Source organism: Coenobita brevimanus, chromosome 65, assembly GCF_032717465.1.
Source record: "Coenobita brevimanus isolate Jiangsu-jjx chromosome 65, ASM3271746v2, whole genome shotgun sequence".
Classification (NCBI taxonomy): Eukaryota; Metazoa; Arthropoda; class Malacostraca; order Decapoda; family Coenobitidae; genus Coenobita; species Coenobita brevimanus.
The window spans coordinates 20,116,298-20,139,077 of record NC_137018.1 but is presented as its reverse complement, the minus strand read 5'-3'; the positions used below and the strand labels follow the sequence as shown (position 1 = coordinate 20,139,077).

General features: G+C 40.8%; 1 protein-coding gene across 1 annotated transcript in view; it reads left to right on the top strand.

Moving 5' to 3' along the window:
• Nup107 (nuclear pore complex protein Nup107) overlaps positions 1-22,780 on the top strand; it is a 399,651-nt gene that overhangs the window by 205,442 nt on the left and 171,429 nt on the right. The window contains exons 9-10 of the mRNA XM_080276587.1: positions 3,497-3,687; positions 12,145-12,390. Of these exons, the coding sequence (XP_080132713.1) occupies positions 3,497-3,687; positions 12,145-12,390 (437 nt within the window). The remainder of the gene's footprint in view (positions 1-3,496; positions 3,688-12,144; positions 12,391-22,780) is intronic.

The following is a 22,780-nucleotide window of genomic DNA, read 5'->3' as shown; positions in this document are numbered from 1 at the left end:
TATTTGACTGAAGAAACTCGCATCAGTCAGTGCATTTTGCAGTATTGGTCCAGACAAACTTTTTATTTTTTCCCTTGAACTGCCCTTGCAGAATTAGGGTGCATCTTTCGCAAGGCAGTGTGTTATATGCCGCAAAGTATGGTAATTAGTGGTGGTGGTGGAGAAGTGATGTACAAGAGCTTGTTTGTTTATTACCAGTCAACAGAGCAGAAAAGACTGATGTATTTCATTTAGTTAAGTACATTTTTTCAGTTAAGGAAGTGAATGTGTGGTTTGTAAGTAATGAGACATTGGGGCAAGTTACAGTAGTCTCATATCGTACAGACTTGAGACTGAATGTGGGAAAATACCGTAACATTAGAGATACGTAGTATGAATCTGAGAAGTACAGATACTTTTAGGGTAAATAAAATGCAGTAAATGTTCTCCCTACGTGTCAAGTGGGGTTGGTGGAGGATTAGTGCCCCTCCCTGTAAAACAATTAACTCTAAGCCTTGGCCACCCTGTTTGGGATACATGGCGTCTGGCAATGAATGAATGAATGAAATGTTCACTGTACTTGATTTTTTAAAAATTCAGTTTGTGTTGCCCATGATTTTAATATGCATACAAGCAATTTGTTTGGAGATAAGTATGTTTCTACTTTTAATGACCTTTATATTTTCATAAATGAATGTAAGAATGGATTTTTAGTTCAGTTGTTTTAAATTCATTTAAAGAAAAATAATATTTTGCTGTGTATTAAACCAATAACTCAAAGTCAAATGGCCACCCCTTACAGGATTATGGTGTCTGGCAGTAGATAGATAGATAGATAGGTACATATTAATTATACGCTAATGGAGATGAGCGTTAATTCTCAAATTATTGTATGAAAGAAATCAGACTGTTCGTAAACATAAACAGTGTTAAGATGGCATTGTGCAATGAAGTGACTTTTTGTAAGGAAAAGGTTGTTGGTTCGTTTTCTTTTCGTGTACCATTATTTTTACATAAAACTAAGGAACTCAATGGCTGATAAACAGTACTGAATAGAGATTCTGAAAGGTGTGTATTTAAGTGAAAACTACTCATGTCAAGTAACCTTTCTTTGGTCATGGTCGAGACAAACTTTTTTCTCAAAATTGACCGTCCGGAATTAGGATGCATCTGTCTCACTGCAGCATCATATTTTCCGCGAAATATGGTCACTCATTCTTTAGCCAAGTTCTTGCGCTAGTTTAGGCAAGTGATTCTTTATTCTTTCCTTCATTCTTTCCTTGTCCTTCTGCCTTTGGGTGACTTTACACTCCCTCGTCTTTCTTTCTTTCCTTCATTCTTTCCATTTCCTTTAGCTTGTGGGTGACTCTACACTGAGTGACAAGCCAAATGGTTTCCTATGCACCAGGAAAATATTTACTACGCTGGGTGGTAACCATATAACCAAATTTTGGCGCCTGGTGATTTAGTGGGTAATTATTGCACTCCAGTCGGATTGAGCTGATAAACGTTTATATCCAAGGGATGGTTGGGGTTGATTGCTCATGTAATGCCACTCAGGGATGAGTGAGGCTGGTCACTCTCATCTTAAATGTCGGGACCAGCTGCCTAGCCCCGGGCTCCTACGCTTCTCATGGGACAATGTAGGATTGGATGATGGATGGATGGATGGGTTCTTTCATGCTAGCTCATGAGCGTTTGTAAGGAACGAGTCACACTTGTCCCAAAGTAGTTCATGGGCTTGGCTAAACGACTAGTCAGCGTGACAGCCAAAGTACCATGGTGCTTTGTAAACATGAAGGTAACAACGTATATTAAAACAGGATTTTTTGAGGTGAAAGAAATTTCTCCCCTTCAAAAAATTTATGTGGTATTTATGGAAAATTGGGATTTGGATTGTGGGAATTGCACTGTAATGTATATGCTATACAGTAAAAGTCCTTTAATCCGACCACCAATAATCCGAATACTGTATACAAATACAGTAGTGTACTTCTAACTATTTGAGGCAGCAGATAATTTTAAGTGCAGTAATAATTTTAAGTGTATTGAGTGAAAATTAAGTGAATTACAATAAGTTACTGTTGAGTGAATTGAGTGAAAACTAAGTGAGTCAGGTGGATTTTTCCCTGGGCTTTATCTGTGAATTTATCTGGCTTGGACTTGCTCTTGGACTTGGATGTACATACCAGCAACTATTCATCTACAGTTCTGTGCATTTCCAGTGAGTGAAACAATAACCCATATCATTATAAGTTTTTGTTTAATAATCATGTACCGTACATATTTCTAATGTTTTCAGAGGTCCCACCCCATAGTTAAAAAAAAGCAGTAGTTCGAAAGACCCTCAACCCCCTGCCATTTGGATTAGAGGACTTTTACTATATGTTATTTTCCATATGCTATCAAGCATTAAATATATTATATTAGAATAATTCATTGAGCTCAGAGTGAATGAAACTGTGAACAGTTTCATTTACTATTGTGTTGATAACTTCAATTATGTCCCAATTCTTTTCTGTCGGGGATGACTGGAGTTTTTCTGTCATGCTTATTGCTGCCAAGGGCATTAGTCAATAATCTTACCTGTCTTGGATTTGGTAGCTTAATCTTAAGCTCTGAAGGGCGGAATATGTGGTTGCTGGTTTGAAGAGTCTGCCTGTGCATGATAAATTGTACCCACATACAGTACTGAAATAGTGTTTATATGAGGATACAACTGTAGCGTGTGGACATGATTTTTCTATTTTAATAATTCACATCAACATGGAACAAGACGCATATTGCTGACCACCGTGTTTGTCTGTCTATCTATCAATTGACAGATGCCTTAATCCCTTATATAGGGTGGCCACAAACAAATCGCCTCCACGTCACCCTGTCCCCTGCCATTTCACTGCCCTGCTCCCAGTTCACACCCCCCTTTCTCATATACCTCTCCACTCCATCCCTGCATCTCATCCTTGGCCTTCCTCTCCCCCTCTCCACCTCACTCACATACACTCTCCTCATCAGTCTCTCACTCTCCATCCTCTCCACATGGCCAAACCACCTCAGTGTGTTTCTCCTAATGCTTCCTATCACATCCACATCCACACCACAACTCTCCTTCACATCCTCATTTGTCAGTCTGTCTCTCCATGTGACTCCACAGTCTCCTCTCAAATAACTCATTTCCATTGCACCCACTCTTGACTTGTGTGCCTCCAAGAACATCCAAGCTTCACTTCCAGTCGTTAGAATTGGTATCACAGTACTGTCATGTAATAACTTTTTCACTTCCATGCTCACTTCCCTGTTTCTTGTCACTGCCTTGAAGGAACCAGCAACCTTTCATCCTTGTTGTACCCTTTCAAGCACTTCACCCATGCTTATGTATGTTAGAATAATATGATGATTGTTGATGAAAATCAGAATTAATTGAAGGCTTAATGTCCATTAAAAATTAAGAGGATTAGCAAATGGTATGTAATTGAAATACAATAGGACGAGCTGATGTTTTTTTGATGAATTTCAGGAGGATGAACTGCGGCTGTTGCGACGAATCTTTATACATGTGCGGTCAGGACAAGTGGATGAGGCTCAGGAGCTGTGTGTGAAAGCTGGGCATCACTGGAGGGCAGCTACATTGGAGGGTTGGAAGTTGCACCATGACCCCAATCCCAGTGATCCATCACAGCGGCAACCTATTGCTGGCAATTCATACAGGTGAGGAGGGATAAGGGGATATGTTGATAATTATGTAGTTCATATTTGTGGGCACACCAGTACTCCAGTGCATTTTGTTTCTGGATATATATATATATATATATATATATATCATCATCATCATCATCATAGTATGTAGTCCACTGCTAAACAAAGGCCTCCCCCAACCTTTTCCACAAATTCCTTGACTGAGCCAATCTTTGCCACGTTTTCCCCTGCAAATTTCTCTTTCTCATCTCTCCATCTCCTGTCTGGTCTTTTTCTGCTACGCTTACATTCTCTTGGTGTCCAGTCCGTCAGCCTCTTACTCCATCGGTTATCCCTTATTCTTGCTACATGGCCTGCCCACCTCCATTTCTGTTCTTTTATAACTTCAATGATATATTTGACTTTAGTCTGCTCTCTCACCCAAGTTGATCTTTTCCCGTCTCTTAAAGATATTTCCAACATTGACCTTTCCATTGCTCTCTGAGAACGAATTAATTCATTTTCCATTGATTTTGTCAGTTTTCAGGTCTCACAACCATACGTCATAGCTGGAATTATTCATTCGTTATATACTTTTCATTTCATGCAAACTGGCAAGCTACTTTTCATAATGTCTCTATGTTTACCGAAAGCTTTCCATCCAGTTGTAATGCGTCTTTTTATTTTGCTATCATGATCTTTCGTTAATTTTAGTATTTGTCCCAAGTTGTTGTACTCCTTAACTTCTTCAAGAATTTCATCGCTTATTCTGATAACGCTCTTTGGTGTCTGTGGATTAAACATTACTTTTGTTTTACTTCGGTTCATCTTCAGTCCTACTTTCAGACTTTCTCTGCTCAGGTCATTTAACATTTCTTGCAATGCTTCCGCTGTGTCTGAGATTAGGACAGTGTCATCTGCAAGTCTTAAATGGTTTAGCTTTTCTCCGTCAATGTTCACTCCTTTGTTTTCCCAGTCTAGCTTTCTGAAAATACTTTCTAGGCATGCTGTAAATAATTTTGGTGAAATTGTATCTCCATGATGCATGCCTTTCTCAATCTTAATTTTTTTCTGAGTCCATATGTAATTTAACTGTAGCAGTTCCCTCTTTATATATGTTTTCGAGCAGGTTTACAATGTTCTCATTCACTCCTTGTTCTTGCAGTGAATTTATAATTGCTATGTGCTCCACTGAGTTGAAAGCCTTTTCGTAATCAACAAAACCTAAGCACAGTGGTTTATTATATTCTAAGTTTTCTCAGTTAGCTTGTTCATTGTATGTAGATGATCGACGGTCGAATAACCGCTTCAGAATCATGCCTGTTCACGAGGTTGGTTTTCCCCCAAAACTGTTGCTATTCTGTTCGTAAGGGCTTTAGTGAAGAGTTTGTAAATGACTGATAATAAGCTAATGGGTCGATAGTTACTAAGATCTTTTGAGTCACCTTTTTGTAGAGTAAAATAACTAGTGCATTACACCATGTTTTGGGAATTTTCTGTTTTATACAGTGGGTAAATAAGTGAGCAAGCCTATTTTGTACTTCTACTCCGGCATCCAACAGTAAATCTGTTATTATTCCATCTTTTCCCAGAGCCTTCCCTCTTTTCATATTTTTAAGACAAATATTTACTTCGTCTGGTGTTACCTCAGGTATTTCACTTGTGTCAACTGAAAAGTTAGCTATTGGTACTACTGCCCTTGATGCATACAGTTCTTTGTAAAATTCTTCAACTCTTTTCACCATCTTATCTCTGCATTTAATGATTTCACCGCTTTTTTCTTTCAGTGGTGTCATTTGTTGCTTTCCTAGTGCCATTTTACTTCGAACCTGTTTCAGACTTTTTCCATTTTTGATTATTTCTTTGATCTGATCCATGTTTCTCTTTTCTTCTCTTTGTCTTTTGTTGATAAGCTTATTTAATTCTGCTCGTTCTATTTCGTCTTTCTTTGTCTTTACTTTCATTTCCTTTCGTTTTTTCATAAGCTCGAGTGTCTTTTCTGAATACTTCTTGGCTTTGGTTGTATTAGGTTTTCCTACTACCTCTGCTGATTCTCTTAGCACTTTTGTTAGTCTGTCATTCAGCTCATCAGTGTCACATTCAACATTACTTAGTGCCTGAAATCTGTTCCTTATTTCCAACTGAAAGGCTGCTTTGTTTTCATTTACTATTATTGGGCATCTCTTTTTACCTTTAATCATCATCTTTCTTTCATTTCTGAAATTGAATCTGGCTGTGCAACCTACCATTCAGTGATCACTACCTATATTTACTTTGTTGACAACTGTGACATTTTTGATCGTTTTATTCTTATCTGCCATGATGAAGTCGATTTCATTCTTTGTTTCTCCATTTGGGCTTCTCCAGGTCCAGTTTCTTCCTGTTCTTTTGTGGAACATTTCAGCAAAATTTACCCGCATTTCTTTTTCATTCCTTTCTCCCACTCCAAATTTTCCCTTACATGCTTCTCCATTTTTTGACTTTCCAACTTTTGCATTGAAGTCTCCCATGAGTATAGTATATGTTGACTTTTCTTCTTCTATAATCTGGGAGATATCATCACAGAATGTTTTTATTTCTTCATCTGGCTTTGAGAAGTTGGTGCATATACTTGTATGACTTTCATGATATATTTTTTGCATAGTCTAATGACAACAAATGCTGCTCTGTCAGATACACTGCTGACTTTAACAATGTTGTCTGTAAGATTTCTGTTTATTAGAAATCCTACACCACTAACTCTTTCAGTTTCCTTTCCTCTGTAGTAAAATAGGTGTTTGCTGTCTTCGAGCTGAATTACTTTTTCTTCTTTTCTGCGGATCTCACTCAAACCTACAATATCCCAACTAATATTTTCCAGTTCAGTCATCAGGTTATCAAGTTTGTAATCTTCTGCGAGGCTTTTTACATTGTGTGCATGGATCTTCATCGATTTCAGTTTGTTTAACATCCAAGAGTCTAATTTTCCAACACAGTGCCTACTCACTTTCGGTGGCACACTGCCCGTAAGCACGGGAGGCAGTGTGGTTGGACCTTCAGTAGATGATGATCCAGCAGGAATGCCCGTCAAATCATTTGCAATAGAACTCATGTTTGGTTGGGAGGATTGTGGCAAATAATCTCACCTCCCTGCCACATAGTTTCTGGTGAGATGTAATTTTTTTTCCACCTTATTTGTTATATTCGGCAGTGGTGGGCAGCGCAAACGAAGAAGGACTTTGCGCAAGCGCAAAGCGCAATCCACATTTCACCACCTTGCGCAAGCGCAAATGCACAATCTGACAAATATTTAACTTACGCAATGTTGCAAAGCCCAAGCGCAAACCATTTGCATATGTTTTGAGGAATTACTGAAAAATATTGAGATATTTAAATAAAACAGCATACCTACTTACTTTTATTTATTATTATTATTTTTCTATTATTTGTAATTTACGCAAGTGCTCAATCTAATATTTAGCTTGTGCAATGTCGCAAAGCGCTAGCACAAATCATTTTCATATATTTGTGGGAATTACTGTAAAATATATATTGGTATAATTAAATAAATTACTAAATTAACAACCTTCCCACCAACCGCGGTGACTGAGGTGCAGTAGGTCATTGTCCGGGAAAAACAGCCTATATTTACCAAGGCATTGGCAAAGATCACGTGATTACTGTATCATCAACTCTCTCTCTCTCTCTGACAGAGGAGGGAGGGAATGGAGAATAACAGAGAGAAGAGGGAAGGAATGGAGAATAAGAGAGAGAAGAGGGACGAAGTTTATGCCTTATCTCCTCATTCGAAGGGACGCTCCTTTGCCATTCCCATATTCTCTCTCTCTCTCTCTCTCTCTCTCTCTCTCTCTCTCTCTCTCAGAATAATGCTCTTTCTCTCTCTCTCTCTCTCTCTCTCTCTCTCAGAATAATGCTCTTTCTCTCTCTCTCTCTCTCTCTCTCTTGTCTTGTCAAGACAGTTTATTTAATAATTCAATATAGATATACAATAGCATATGTAATTCGTTACAAAAAATAAAAAATCATGAAAAGAGTATTTAAATCAAATATCCACAGCCTAATAAATTATTAGGCTGTGGATATTTGATTTAAATAATATGTTTTAATGGTTTTTGTAAGGAATTGCATATGCTAATCTTATTAAATAATGTATATTTATTATTATTTACTAATAATAATAATTTAAAAAATATTAAAAATACATTATGTCTGTTGAAGCATATTAAGAAATGCTACTACCCCCTTCCCTCCCGCCTCCCCCAACCAACCCACCCTCGCGACCCGCCCCAGCCTCCGCCATCCATTGTCCAGCCATGCGGGAAGCTCCCAAGACCACGTGTTCCCTGGAAGACCACCTGTCCCTTGGATTGTGCAGTGCGCAGTCCACAGGGCAGGTGTGCAAGGCAGGTGCGCAAGCACAATATTGCACACGGTCTCGTGCAGTGCGCAATGCGCAAACGATATCATCGGAGCGCAAGGGTGCGCAATTGCGCTTTGTGCAAGTGTTTGCGCACCTGCCCAGCACTGATATTCGGTGGAGTCCTATATATCTATAGGGGGTCCCATGGTCCGCGCTGTCTAAGATGGTACCTTGTATATCTACAAGGCCTTCCCCTATCCGCCACCCGGGGACGCGCCAGGTAGCAGTGGGATCCTGCTATATATACACACCTTGAGCACTCACATACCGTGGCAATATTGTACCCTGAAGCACCCGCTTTATGAGAATTCTGCATTATGTAGCTATATGTTTACATGTTAAAGGGTTTCCTGGTACCTAAGCCAGCCCCAAGTTCACCTTTTTGGGCCATGGGTTTGAAATGAGCCCGTCGGAACATAGGTGTGGTGGTGGTCTCGGCACTCCCAGTCCTCCCTCCATCCCCTCTCTTCTTCCCCCCGTCCCTCCTCTATCCCCGCTATGGCTGTTTCTGTGGGCACAAAGAAACAGAATTTCCACTGCCAAATTTGCCTTCAGAAATTCGTTATTATTAGTATAAATTGTATACCATCATCTTTGCTGGTGTAATAGTAGTAGTAGTTGTTCCCTAGGCAGTCTGGCCAAACAGCCCCGAGTCCTTTAGGAAGGCCATGGCCGAGACCAGGCTTTCCCACAGAGTTCTCAAAGAGTGTATGTTTTGTTGTTGGCGTAGGTGATTGTGTGCAGTGCAGTCTTCCATAATGTGCTTAATAGTATGGGGTGCTGTGCTGCATCCTGGACAGGCATCAGCAACGGAGTCATCCAGCCTCTTCTGGTAGCTTAAGAGGGCTGGATGGTGTCCACATCTCAGCCTGGCCAGGTGGACCCTGTCCTCACGAGGAAGATAGGATTCAGAAGGGTGGATGTCAGGAGGCCGTGCATGCAGTAGTGTGTTGTCTTTAAGTGACTGAATGGAGCGGCAAGTGATCTGAGTGTGGATATGCTTCTGGAAGCTGGTCTGAGGTGGGCGAAGGGGGAGAGATGACAGTATTTGTGTATGGTATCATTTGCTGGGTGTTGTTTTCATGTTCCTTGGTGTGGGTGGATGTGCTACCATGTACTGTAGTGGATGTTGTGGGTTAGTGGAGGCTGCAGCAAGAAACTGGGTGCCTCTCATGTCTAGGTGATCCTTGACTTTGAGGACTTTGGTTTCTTGATGTAGGTGGTCTGTGGGTGTAGTAGCTGTGCAGCCTGTGATTATTTTTAGGGCCTTGTTCTGTATGGTCTGTAGATTGTTGTAGTGTGTTTTGGTGAGGTTAGAAGCCCAGGCAGGGCTTGCATAATTCATCACTGAACGTATGTATTGTTTGTATACTGTGGTGGCGGTTTCCTTGTTGTTTCCGAATGTCGTATGGGCAAGTGACCTCAAGGCATTGAGTCTTGGTGTTATTTTATTTTTAATGTTTGTGATGTGTTGTTTAAATGACATTGATGTATGTTACATCAAGTATTTTGTGTGTGTGTGTGTGTGTGTGTGTGTGTGTGTGTGGTAGGGGAGTGTTGTTTATGGTGATGTGTGGGATGTGACTGTGTTCTGCTGTCCAGTGTGTGAGAAGAGTCACTGTAGATTTGGCTGGGGCTATTTTGAGCCTGTTTGTGGTGAACCATTCATGTAGTGTGTTGAGGTAAGGTTGAATGATGTGTGCAGCTGTGTTTGCGTTTTGGTGCGTACATGTAAGTGTTATATCATCTGGATAGGAAGCTATGCGTATCTGTGGTGTGTAGGGTGTGGGTACGTCATGCATGTATAAGTTAAAGAGTGTAGGGGACAAAACAGATCCTTGGGGGACACCGTTTGTGAAATTTCTGATGTTAGAAGACTGACCAGCAAATGTTACGTGTGCACATCTGCCTGCTAAGTAGTTTGCCAGCCACCTTTTTGTGTTATTGTGCATGTTTGTGTTGAGTATTTTGTTTGTGAGGTTGTGGCAGGGGATGGCATCAAAAGCTTTGCTAATGTCTAGTGTGATTAGGATTGTTCTGTGTGGTGGCCTAGCTGAATTCATGCCATCAAAAACTCTCTGTGTAAGGTCTGTAAGAAGGGTGTTTGTGGAGTGTAGTGGCCTAAAGGCGTGTTGTGACTGGGCTAGGGGAATGTGAGGTGTGACTAGTTGCAGTACCAGTCATTCAGTGACTTTAGAGGGGGTGCAGAGGAGTGTGATGGGGCGATGTGAGGAGGGTAATGTGGGGTCTTTGTTGGGTTTAGGGATAGTGATGATATTGCCATGCTTCCAGATGTTGGGTATTATGTTGTATGAGTAGCTGTAGTTTGATATGTTAGTGAGTGCTTGTATGCCTTGTGGTCCTAGGTGTTTAAGGTGAATGTTGCTTATGTTGTCTGGTCCACAGGCAGATGAGTGCTTGAGGTTGTTAATGATGTGCTTCGTCTGGTTGTAAGTGAAAGGTGCGTAGTCTGGGTCTGTGGGGAGCTGTCTCTTATGTCGGATGATACGTCGGTCTTCGGGATGGGGGTTTAGATGGCTGACTTGTGAAAAGTGATTGATGAGAGTGTTTGCTTGTTGTTTGTTTGAGGGTATGGTGTCTGTTGTTGTGATGGCATCATGTGATTGTGTGGTATTGCTGTTGGAAAGTGTGATGCTGTTTAGTGTTTTGTAGAGTTTGCTGATGTTTGTTTTGTGGTCAAGTGTTTGGAGGTAACTTTTCCAGTTTAGTGTTTTCTGTTCTGATATTTTATTGTTTATTTGAGTGTTGAGTTCTTGTATTTGTTGTACGCTGTCTTGTGTATGGGGTGTTGGGGAGTGTCGCAGTGTGTCCCGTTGTCTGATGAGGCCTTGAATTTCTGGTGTGAAGTTAGGGTTGTGTCTCTTTCTGTTAACTCTAGGGATGTGTCTTTTGTCTGCATTTTGTATAGTTGTATTGAATGTGTGCACAGCGGTGTTGATGTTTGTGATGGGTGTACTGTTTAGTGTTTTGAGATGTTGTTCTGTTTCATTTACAAAGTCTTTGCTGGTGTTTATGCTATAAGATAAGCTAATAGAAGCACACAAAACTGATGAGTAAAAGTGCAGAAATGCAGTGAGAATAAAATTGATCAAGGGTAAAAATAGCTTCAAATAACTTCCCAACATCCTAACGCAAAATTGTACTCCCACCAAGCAAGAGCAAAGCACATGTCGAGATGCAGAATTTCTCGAGGTTTCATGTGGTTTTTTCGTAATTTTGATACGACCAATAGTTTTTGAGTAACTCGCCAAAAGCTTTTTTTTATATTAAAAAAAAAAAAAAAAAAAAAAAAAAAATGAGAGAAGAAGAAGAAGAAGCCGGGTGTGGCAGGGAATGGAGGAAGGAGGGGGGGGGGATTCACCATCTCAGACTTCAACTTGACATCCATTCACAACTAACTCCACTCCTCCATTTGTCTTTCATGAACATACCAACTTGTGTGCCTTTTAAAAATATCTGTTAGTGTTAAATGTTTGCATTTTGCACCTTCCCAGTATTGGATTTAACATCACATCCCCTCATCTGTGTCAGCCTTAGTATCATCGTGTCATGCCTTCATTACAGGAAAACCGTCTCAATCTCTTCTTTTAATATTTTTAATCACACTATTCTCATATTTCACAGGTATATGAGCCTGCTCAACTTTCCCTTGCCCAAGGCAGGTCTAAACCCTGATTCCAGGCTTCTGTAGCCCTTTTTGAGTTTATTATTGAAGGGCAGTTGAATTCCTGACCCCACCATCCAACCTTATTTTTAGCTGCCTTGACAGCTTATTATTCATTTGCTTTGGTACAATTGCTGATTTCTCTTTTTTTTTATTGGATGTTCATAGTTTTTTGCCATTTTTCATTTGCTAAATACAGTACATACAATATACCATACACATTTTCTGAGTCATCCCAGGCTTACATTGGTTAATTCTTTTTTTCACCTGCTGACTACTTTCTAAGTGGCATGGATGCCTGCAGTTATCCAGAGATGTCTATCTGTATTGATGTCCCATCTTAAAACATATGGTGATAATAATTTTGATTATTTTGAATCTGCAGAGATGTGTGGAAGGCAGTGGCATGGAGGATTGCCAGTGATGAACGTGTGTCAGTTTATGAGCGGGCATTATATGGTGCACTGTGCGGTCACCTGCCAGCTGTACTGGGTGCATGCCAAGAGTGGCAGGACACACTGTGGGCGTACACCCGTGTCATGGTGGACCAGTGGGTGGAAGAGCAGCTACGCACCACCAACACTCACCTACGCCCTCTTCATCACTTACCTAAAGACTTTCCAGAAGAAAAGTAGGCCATTATATCTTCTTTGTATACAGATATCCACATGAATTTTGCACATCTGATTTACATGCTTGTAAAAGCTTTAAAATCCTTTGATGAATACAGGATAATATCTCTTAACAGTATTAGGAATTACAATTATACCTTGAAACTTGTTGGGGTTAGGTTCCCCCAAACTCTGTGAATGCCAAAAACTGTGAATACAGCACTTCACACACAGTATAAGTTAAGTCTGCATCTACATAAAATTGTACTGAAGCCATCCTTAGTCATTTTATTATAGATAACATAAAATAACAATTTAAAAGATGAAAAGATGCTGATGTAACTAAGTACATTAAGTATTTTTGTAGTGTGATTTATGGATAAGGACAGAAATAGTATGCTGGGTGTACAAAACACATGCAGTTATGAAAAGGGTGCAGAAGTGATTAAGTGGTGAGGTTTTGGTGAGGTTCTGTGGTAGCAAACAGGGCTTGCCTTGGTCAGAGTGAGGTAGCAAAAGTACCGGTACTTGCCGTACATAAGTACCTGTAAATCCATACACAGGTAAGTCAGTCTTTCCATGTGCATCATCATCATCGTCATCGTCATCATTGTCTGGACTTCCTTTTCCTTTTCCACCTTAGGACAGAGTGAGGAGTAGCAATGTCCAGACAGCCAAAGTTTGCCCAGTTCAATGGGCGACGCATCCATTCACTCATCATTCAAGACCCCAAAATCCTGGCTTCATCAGATAGGCCAAAAAAATTTCACCACCATTCCATAGCTTCACGCATACCTATTTGATAGAGCCAGTTCAAGCAGTATCACATGAAAAAGGGCTGCCAAACCCCAGGGTATGTGCTTCTCTGCACAAAATTCATCCATTCAGCTCGGTATCTTGTCAGTCCTCCGGCCTTACCAACTTCCATACCTCTCTCCTTCACACACTCATCCACCATATCCCTCCACCTTCTTCTTGACCTGCCTCGCCTCCTCCATCCTTCAGATTCGTTCAGTTATATCTTTTTTTCACCACTCAGTTTTCATCCATTCTCTCCACATGACCAAACCATTTCAGTGCACTCAATTCGATTCTGGTGTCCACTGACATCCTCACTCCGCATCTTTCATGAATCACGTTATTCCATATCCTATTCACTCTCTGCACTCCACATACATTCCTCAACAGTCCCATCTCCACTGCTGTCACTCCTGACTTTTCATTTTCATGCCACACCATAGTCTCAGATCCATATGTTAAAGTTGGCACTAACACTCCTTCATGTAAGCCTCCTCCTGCAGCTGCAACACTGAAGCCTCTGTTTCTTATCCAGGTCTTCATAGCGCCAGCTGCTTGCTTTCCTTGTGTCACTCTACCTCCCACTTCTTTTGCACATTTTCCTCTTTTCTATCACTGTTCGCAGGTATTTGAACTCTTTCCCCAATTCCAGTCTCTCTCCATTTACTGTAACATTACATTGGGAGTCACCTTGTCTCTCAGTAACCATCACTTTACTTTTTTCTACATTTACTCGCAAGGCACAACATTCACAGACATCAGCAAAGCTCTGCACTAGTCTACCAAGCTCTTGTCTGGTATTTGGAAGTAGCACTGCATCATCAGCATAAAACAAATTTGAGATGCTCCATCCATCACTGTTCATTACCAATACTATCCCTCTCTCCATTATTCATTTTTTTTTTACTTCTCTTACCACCTCATCCATATATATATATATTGAATAACCATGGGGACATCATGCAACCTTGTCGCATGCCTAAGTTGAATGTGAACCATTCACTTAGGTGCCCATTTACCCTTACACATGCCTCACTAATGTTATAAAAGCTCTTGATGGCACCTAGCAGCTTACCATCTACACCATAAATGTGCAGAGCCTTCTACAATCCTCCTCTGTCTACTTTGTTGTGTGCTTTTTCCGGATTCATAAATGCCATAAACACCTTATTGTCCTTCTCACAGGCCTTCTCCACTATCTGTCTTACTGCAAATATCTGATCTGCACATCCTCTGCCACTCATAAAGCCACCCTGTTCATCACTCACTAGGCCTTCTTACTTTCTCTTTAATAATTCTTTCATATATCTTCCTTGCAACACTCAACAGACTTATGCCACGATAATTCTTGCATTCACTTACACACGTTTATTTTTGTACTGGGGTACAGTCACTGCCTTTTTCCACTCTACTGGCACAGTTTTGCTCATCCATGCTGTCTTCCATATCTTCAACAAGCACTTCATTCCACTCTCCCCACTACACTTAATCATCTCTGCATACACCTCATGATCCCCAGCTGCCTCCCATTTTTCAGCTGCTCCACGGTGTTCTTCACATGTTCAAGTGTCACGTTTCCTGGCACAGCATTCCTTCTCTTATTACTCGAAAATAAAGACAAGAATTGACTTGTGAAATAAAGTAGTAAGTTTTACTTTATGCTGGCTTACTTTGCCAATTTTCTAAAGACGAGAACTTTATAAACTTTTTCAACAGTACACAGCAGAGACTATCTACTCACGAATGCTGTACCATTAGTACTGTTAGCCTCTGAGAAAGTGTGATCTTTACCCCCTGACAGTCAATAATTAATAATAATAATGAACAAGTTCTTGCTGGTGCTTAACTCCTGGCTGGCACAACAGATTTAAGTTTTGATACCAAAGAACTGGCCCAAATACCAGTTGTGTTTAACATTAGAAGTTTGTGCTAACTGGGAGTAGCAAACTGATTTAAGCTCAGTGTGGAGAAATGAAACACCATTAATACATTACATTAAGCTCAAAGAAAAGAGCTGTAAATTTATTCTGTCTATCTATAGCCCGACGCCCTAATCCTGCAAAGGGTGGCTGCAGACAAAACACCTCCAAGTCGCTCTGTCACCCACCATTTGACTACCCTCTCCCCAACTCACTCCCCCCTCCCTCATATACCTCTCAACTCCATCCCTCCACCTCATCCTCGGTCTACCCCTCCCTCTCCCTCCCTCCACCTCACCTACATACACCCTCTTAGTCAGTCTTTCATTCTCCATTCTCTCCACATGTCCAAACCACCTCAGTGTATTTCTCCTGATCTTCTCAACCACATCCACGTCCACCCCACAACGTTCCTTCACTTCTTCATTTGTCAGCCTGTCCCTCCATGTCACTCCACATGCTCCTTTCAAGTAACTCATTTCCAATGCTTTCACTCTTGACTTGTTACCATCTTGCAAGGTCCACGCCTCGCTTCCATACATCAGGGTAGGGGTCACAGTACTATCATGCAGTGACTTCTTAACATCCATACACACCTCCCTATTTCTCATCACTGCTTTCAGTGAACCAACAACCTTCCTTCCCTGCTGTACCATTTCACGCACTTCATCCCCCAAAGTACCATCCTTACTCATCACACTACTTAAGTACTTGAATGCACACCACATTCTCCATATCCTCACCATCCCTCACTGCACATTCTGTGACTTCATTCCTCTCAAACACCATAACTTTACTCTTGTTTACATTCACCTGCAGATTCCTCTTCCTACACACTGTCCCAAATTCATTCACCAAACCTTGCAGCTCCCATTCATCTTCACTCAACAATACTGTATCATCAGCAAACAGCAGCACCGGAATCTTCCAAATCTCACCCTCATTCATTAGAGCCACCCCCACATCCACTGCCCTACTTTATAATTAACACATGTTGATTATTTTCACGCTATGTAGGCTAGGAGAATAATCAGAGAGAGCAAACAATCCACCATCTCCATCCTGTGTATCCTTATACATGTGAAAAATCCATTTGGTAATGCATTATTCTGATTCACTACCAAACGAATTTTTCATTACCAAATTGGCCTACATTTGGTAATGAAAAATACTAAATGGCAACCCTGAGAGGGGAGGGCAGAGGGGGGGAGGAAGGAAGGGATGAAGGGGCCATGGTGTAAACCAGCTGTTCGGCGCCGCGCAGCAATTTCAAATTACGGGTGGGGGAAAAAAAAAAATTGGATTTGGGGGGGGGGGGTCCTAAGGTCCAGGCCCACAATGTTCAGTAAGTGGGGTGTCGGGAAAGTGGGCATCTGGAAAGTACGAGGATTACTGTATACACGTATATACAGTAATCCCTCTAATATCCGAACGCCCAATATCCGAACATCCCCACTAACCGGACATAATCCTCCTGGGATCCAATATTCCCAAAATGGGCCAAAAACTGCAAAAAATTCGAAAAAAATCTGACTTTTTTCCCTCCCATAATTTGAAATTCCCGCCTGGCGCCAAACAGCTGTTACACCATGGTCCCTTCACCCCTTCCTTCCTCCCCCTCCCCCTCCCCTGTCAGGTTGCCATTTGGTATTTTTCATTACCAAGTGTGGGCCAATTTGGTAATGAAAAATTCGTTTGGTAATGCATTAGAATAATGCATTACCAAATGGATTTTTCACATGTATGAGGATACACAGGATGGAGATGGTGGATTGTTTGCTCTCTCTGATTAATCTGCTACCCTACATAGTGTGAAAATAATCAACATGGTGTTAGTTATAAGGAGAGTGATTACATGTATTTCCACTTGTATATATAATTAGTGAAGAATATATGCTAGCTTTACGAATTTGGTAATGAAAAGTTATATTTGACAATGAAAGTTGAGGAGATTGGTAATGTGGCTGTTGCGATCTGGCAACTCTGTTACCCCACCAACATCAACAGTCACAGCTTAACTCCGATGGAGAGCAGATACTCATAACAGTGCAAGCCACAGGTGCTTGTTTTTTGTGAATAAACAGTGAATAAACTGCAATACCTTGCCACTAGAACACACAGGAATTTACAGTGTTGTGCAGTGTTAAGAAATTAGAATTTAGAGTGCAGAGGATTAACTGTGGACTGCAAACTGGCGATTCAAACCAGTCCAAGACCAAGGGACTTGTAAGTACCCAGAATGTTTAATATTGTATAAACTCACCTCTAAAACCTCATTTTATGGTTCTTTTGCATTTATATCAGTCTTTTATGTCCCTTATTGGTGTGATTTGGGTCTTAAATAGGTGCTATGCATGTCCAGAGGGAGTTGTATAGGTGTTTTTCAGAGTTAGGGTCCGTAAGTACTAGTCCATAAGCTGGGGCCCAATATCCGGACAGGACCACTATCCGGACCTGCCTATGGCTCTATTGATCCGGATATTGGAGGGGTTACTGTACTGTATATATATTTATATATATATATATATATACTGCATATACAGTAGAACCTCTCTCATCCGGACTATATGGGGGGAAGGGTTGTCCGAATTAGCAGATTGTCCGGACCATCAGGGTAATCTTCAGTTCATACAAACTCTATCTACATATGGTATGTTTGTTAATTATTAACATATGTGGCATATGTCAACCCTACATAACTGCAAAAGATGAAAGGATAGCGGTACTAAAATAACAAAACTAATCACGTAAGATAGTTTTGTATTGCATAATTTACAGGTAAGGCCATGACAAGAAACTAGCCTACATTTTAAATTGTAGTAAGTGACTAAGGCCCGTGTAGGCAAAAAAATAAATTAATTAATTAACTGTAATATTTGGAATAAAAATAAAACCTATGTAGGCAAAAAATACATTGTCATCTTTGGCATATTGATAACTCCCATAAGGGCAAGAAGCTAATGTTTGATGTACAAGTAAAGCACAGTTAAGTACAAAAAATAACCTGCAGTAATCACTAAACACTGCAGAATATTCTGACCCATTTTTGTGTAAGCAAACTCCTCCTTTAACACCTTTATTCATTACAGAAGCTACACTTGCATTAAGGGGCATAGTAAGGAGGATTAACTTTTGAAATACAGCGTAAAAATATAAATGGTTGGTGAACTAGTTGATGGAACGAATGCTAGCGTGTGTTTAAACAGGCGCCCATGTAGCGATCTAGCGTGATCCGAGACTAAATGAATGACGATCGCTTTCCGCGCCGATACTGAAAATGCCTTTAGAAGTACTCACAACATATTTTTGGAGCTTATTATTTTTAAATTTTGTCCAGATTAACAGAAGTCCGGATTAAAGGGGTCCGGACTAAAGAGGTTCTACTGTATATATACAGTAATCCCGCATATTTCACGGTAGTTACGTTCTTGTAACCCCCGCGAAAAGCCAAATTCGCGAATACTCTGTTAACAATTGAATCTTGCACTTGTGTCCACCATGCTACCCATCACACAGTCCATGTCCATACTGGTTGCGAGAGAATTCGCCGTCAGACAATTCCCTTTCAAAACATGGATGATTCCCTGCCATTCTATAAATATACTTATTATTAATTAATCAATACTTTTATAAATATACTTATGATTAATTAATCAATACTTTAATAACTATATTTCAGGGGGATCCAGAAAAGTCTATGTTCAATAGCATAGGCTTTGGATATTATTTATTAGTTGCACCTTTAGTCAATAATTAACTTGTTTCTTCCTCGCTGTAGTCGCCTTTGAATTATATTCTAGCGTCACCCATAGCTGTCTTCATTAATGAAGGCGAATTGTCTTGTTTTTGTTGTGACGGCGATTTGACTTGGCGGCGAATTGTCCTGAAACCTCCCTACTCATCCCGAAATACCTTCATACAAGATTGAAAGTACATACTCCAATATAAAGGAACAACGTAAACACCGTACTGTAATACACAATTATCTACACATTTATTCACAAAACAGTACAAAATAAAAAGATGCAGTAACTGGTGATAGCAAACACTCGCATGGTCGCATGTCCCCCCACTCACACAGTCGCACCTTCCCCTACCACTGCCAGCCATTTACTGTATGCTGCCAGCCACCAACGCCACTCGAAGACTCAGAATCTGACAAAATGATTTTTCAATCATTACACCACAAGTTAAGTTGAAATTATTAAACTTGTTACCTGACAAATATATTTTTTGCTTAGTATCACGTACTGTACGTATTTTTTTTTTTCTTTTTTTTTTTTCTTAAGGTGTGCACCACATAAAACTTTAATTCACGTCTATAAGTACAGCAATATTTTTAGTTAATGTCTGTTTGTTATCATTTTATATACCTTTAGTTACAGAAGAGTTTCACTCAGAGACATCAGACGAGGCAGGGGAGTTAGGAGAGGGATCGTCAACTGATTCGTCCTCCATGCGTGGTGAGGCAGGAGAGGATGAGTTGCCGGATGTAGATGGCAGGGCAGATGCAGGGCTGCGTTGGTTTTTCTTCGAGAAAAACATACATATTGGAAGCTGCTTCCTTTCACGTTTCATCTCCTTCATTATTTCATGGTAGGGAGCAAACACAGCTTCCATCCCATTCTTCACTTTTAATGCCCTGTCTAGTGATGGGTCATATGACATTAGCAGGGAGATGGTATGCCTCATACTGCAAGGATTTCTTCAAGCTTTTCTAGTGTCCATGCCTGTGGTAAATCATTCCTACCAGATTCCTCTTCCTCTTCATCTTTCTCTTCTTCATTGAGCAGTTCTTCCAATTCTTGTGTTGTCAGTTCCTCTCCTGCATTCCCCATCAGTTCCTCTCGAATTTCCTTTTCTTGCAGGTCAGAAAACCCTTCACCTCCGACAGTCCTCGAGAGATTTTTAATTCTTACAAGTTCAGCATCAACAGTTGGGAATCCTGCAAAGCCATTCACGACTGAAGGCCACAATTTTCCAACAGGAGTTGATGCAGCTAGCAGAGAGTTCTTCGTGGCACTGTTGAATTAACATGATGCAATTGGCTATGTTGACTTTCTTCCACCACATTTTGATGTTATCTCCTTCTTCTATGGCTTGTCTTATCATAGCAAAGCTTCGTGCCACGTATTTTGCCTTGAAAACAGCAATGATGCCCTGATCAAGTGGCTGAATGAGTGATGTGGTGTTCTTTGGTAGAAAAACTACCTCGATGTTAGGTTGTGGAAATTTAATTGATTCAGGGTGACCTGGGCAGTTATCTATTATCAGCAGCACTTTAAAGTCTATCCTCTTTGCCTTCAAGTATCTTTCAACCTCGGGAACAAAACGGTTATGGAACCAGTCACTGAACAATGCTGCCGTCATCCACGCCTTCTTGTTGCTACGATGAAACACTGACAGCTGATTTAAGTCTTTCCCTTTAAGTGCGCGTGGTTTTTTAGCCCTGTATAGCAGCATAGGCTTGATCATATGACCAGCTGCGTTCCCACAGAATAGCAGCGATACTCTGTCCTTCTGAGCTTTAACTCCAGGTGCCTGTCTCTCCTCTCGAAATATAAAAGTTCTGCTGGGCATTTTTTTCCACCACAGCCCAGTCTCATCGGCATTGAAAACTTGCTTCGGCAGATACCCTTTGTCCTTCACTAATTTTTCAAATTCTGCTGGATACGTTTCTGCTGCCACATGATCAGCAGAGGCTGATTCGCCAGTAATCCTGAGATTATGGAGTGAGAATCTCTTCTTAAAATTCTCAAACCAGCCTTTGCTAGCCATAAATGTGTGCTTCCCATCTCTCTCTCCATCACTGAAATGATTGTACAAATCCTTGGCCTTTTCTCTTATCGAATTTGTGTCAACAGGAATATGTCGGCGGTTCAGATCTTCAATCCATATGTTCAGCGCCTTTTCCATTTTAATCAGAGCATTATCACGAACATGTTGTGACACCTTTGCTGACGTTGATGCACAGCTAGCAACTGCATGTCTTTATTTCTTTTTCACTTTTCTTAATGTAACGCACTGTCAATTCGTTCACTCCATACTCACGACTACATGCGGCGTAGCTCATGCCACTTCTTAGCTTGTCCAGTAACACAATTTTCTTTGCTAAGGTCATAACTTTTCTTGATCGTTTTGTCACTTTGGAGTTCTTACTGATTGTATTATTAGCCTTCAGTGAGGCTGACTTGCATTCTGGGGCCATGTGGAAAGGACGTGGGAGGCAAGTGGCTTGTATCACAGCCTGATTACAAGTGCACCAAGCAGGTGAGGCAGACAGGCGTGGACTGAGGGATGTGGGGCAGAGGGACTGCGGGAAAGGGATAGAGGATGGCGTGAGTTTACCGCGCTACAATTGGAAGCGGCGGGAATTTCAAATTTTTTGTTTTCCGTATATTCAAGGATATTATAGTTGAACTTATTAATGCTAAGAAAATCCGCAAGAGGGCAAAACTGTAAAAAAAAAAATCCGCGAAACATACGGGATTACTGTGTGTGTGTATATATATATATATATATATATATAAAATATATACACACACACAGTATATCATCATCATCCGGACCTCCTCTCCCATCCTAGGGCAAGGTGAGGAGTAGCAATGTCCAGACAGTCTAAGTTTGCCCAGTTCAGTAGGCCACGCTTCCATTCACTCGTATTCAAGCCCATGGAATCCTTGCTCCATCAGATAGGTCCTTCATGTTTCTTCACGTTCTGTAGCTTCACATATCCCTATCTGATGGTGCCAGTCCGAATGCTGTGACATTAAAAAGGGTGCCAAATCCCTGGTTATAGGCTTCTCCACACAAAATTCATCCATCTAGGTCTGTCTCTTGTCAGTCCCTTAGCCTTACCAACTTCCATACCTCTCTTCCTCATGCACTCATCGACCATATCCCTCAATCTTCTTCTTGGCCTTCCTTGCCTCCTCCCTCCTGTAAGTTCGCTCTGCTATACCTTTATCACCACTCTTGTCTTCCATTCTCTTCACATGACCAAACCGTCTCAGTACACTCTCTTCGATTCTGGTGTCCACAGACTTCCCCACTCCGCATCTTTCTTGTATCACATTATTCCATATCCTTTCCACTCTCTGTACTCCAAGTACAGTACATTCCTTAGCAGTCCCATCTCTGTTTCTCTTATACTTGACTTTTCATTTTCATTCCACACCATAGTCTCACGTCTGTATACAGTATTAAAGTTGACACTAACACTCATGTATGTAAGCATCATGCAGCTGCAACACTCAGGCCTGATTCATATCAAGGCCTTCATAGCACCAGCTACTTTCCTTCCTTGTGTCACTCAGTTTTCACATCTTTTTGAACATTTTCCTGTCTTTTCTATCACTGTACCCAGGTATTTGAACTCTCTCATCAATTCCAGTCTCTCTCTATTCACTGTAACATCACACTGGGAGTCACCTTCTCTCTCAGTAACCATCATTTCACTCTTTTCTACATTTACTCTCAAGGCATGACACTCATAGACATCTACAAAGCTCTACACTAGTCTTCCAAGTTCTTGTACGGTATTTGGAAGTAGTACAGCATCATCAGCATACAACAAATTTGAGATATTCCGTCCATCACTGTTCATTACCAAGCCATCCCTCTCTCCATTACTCGTTTTTTTACTTCTCTATCACCCCATCCATATATATAAATATATATATATATATATATA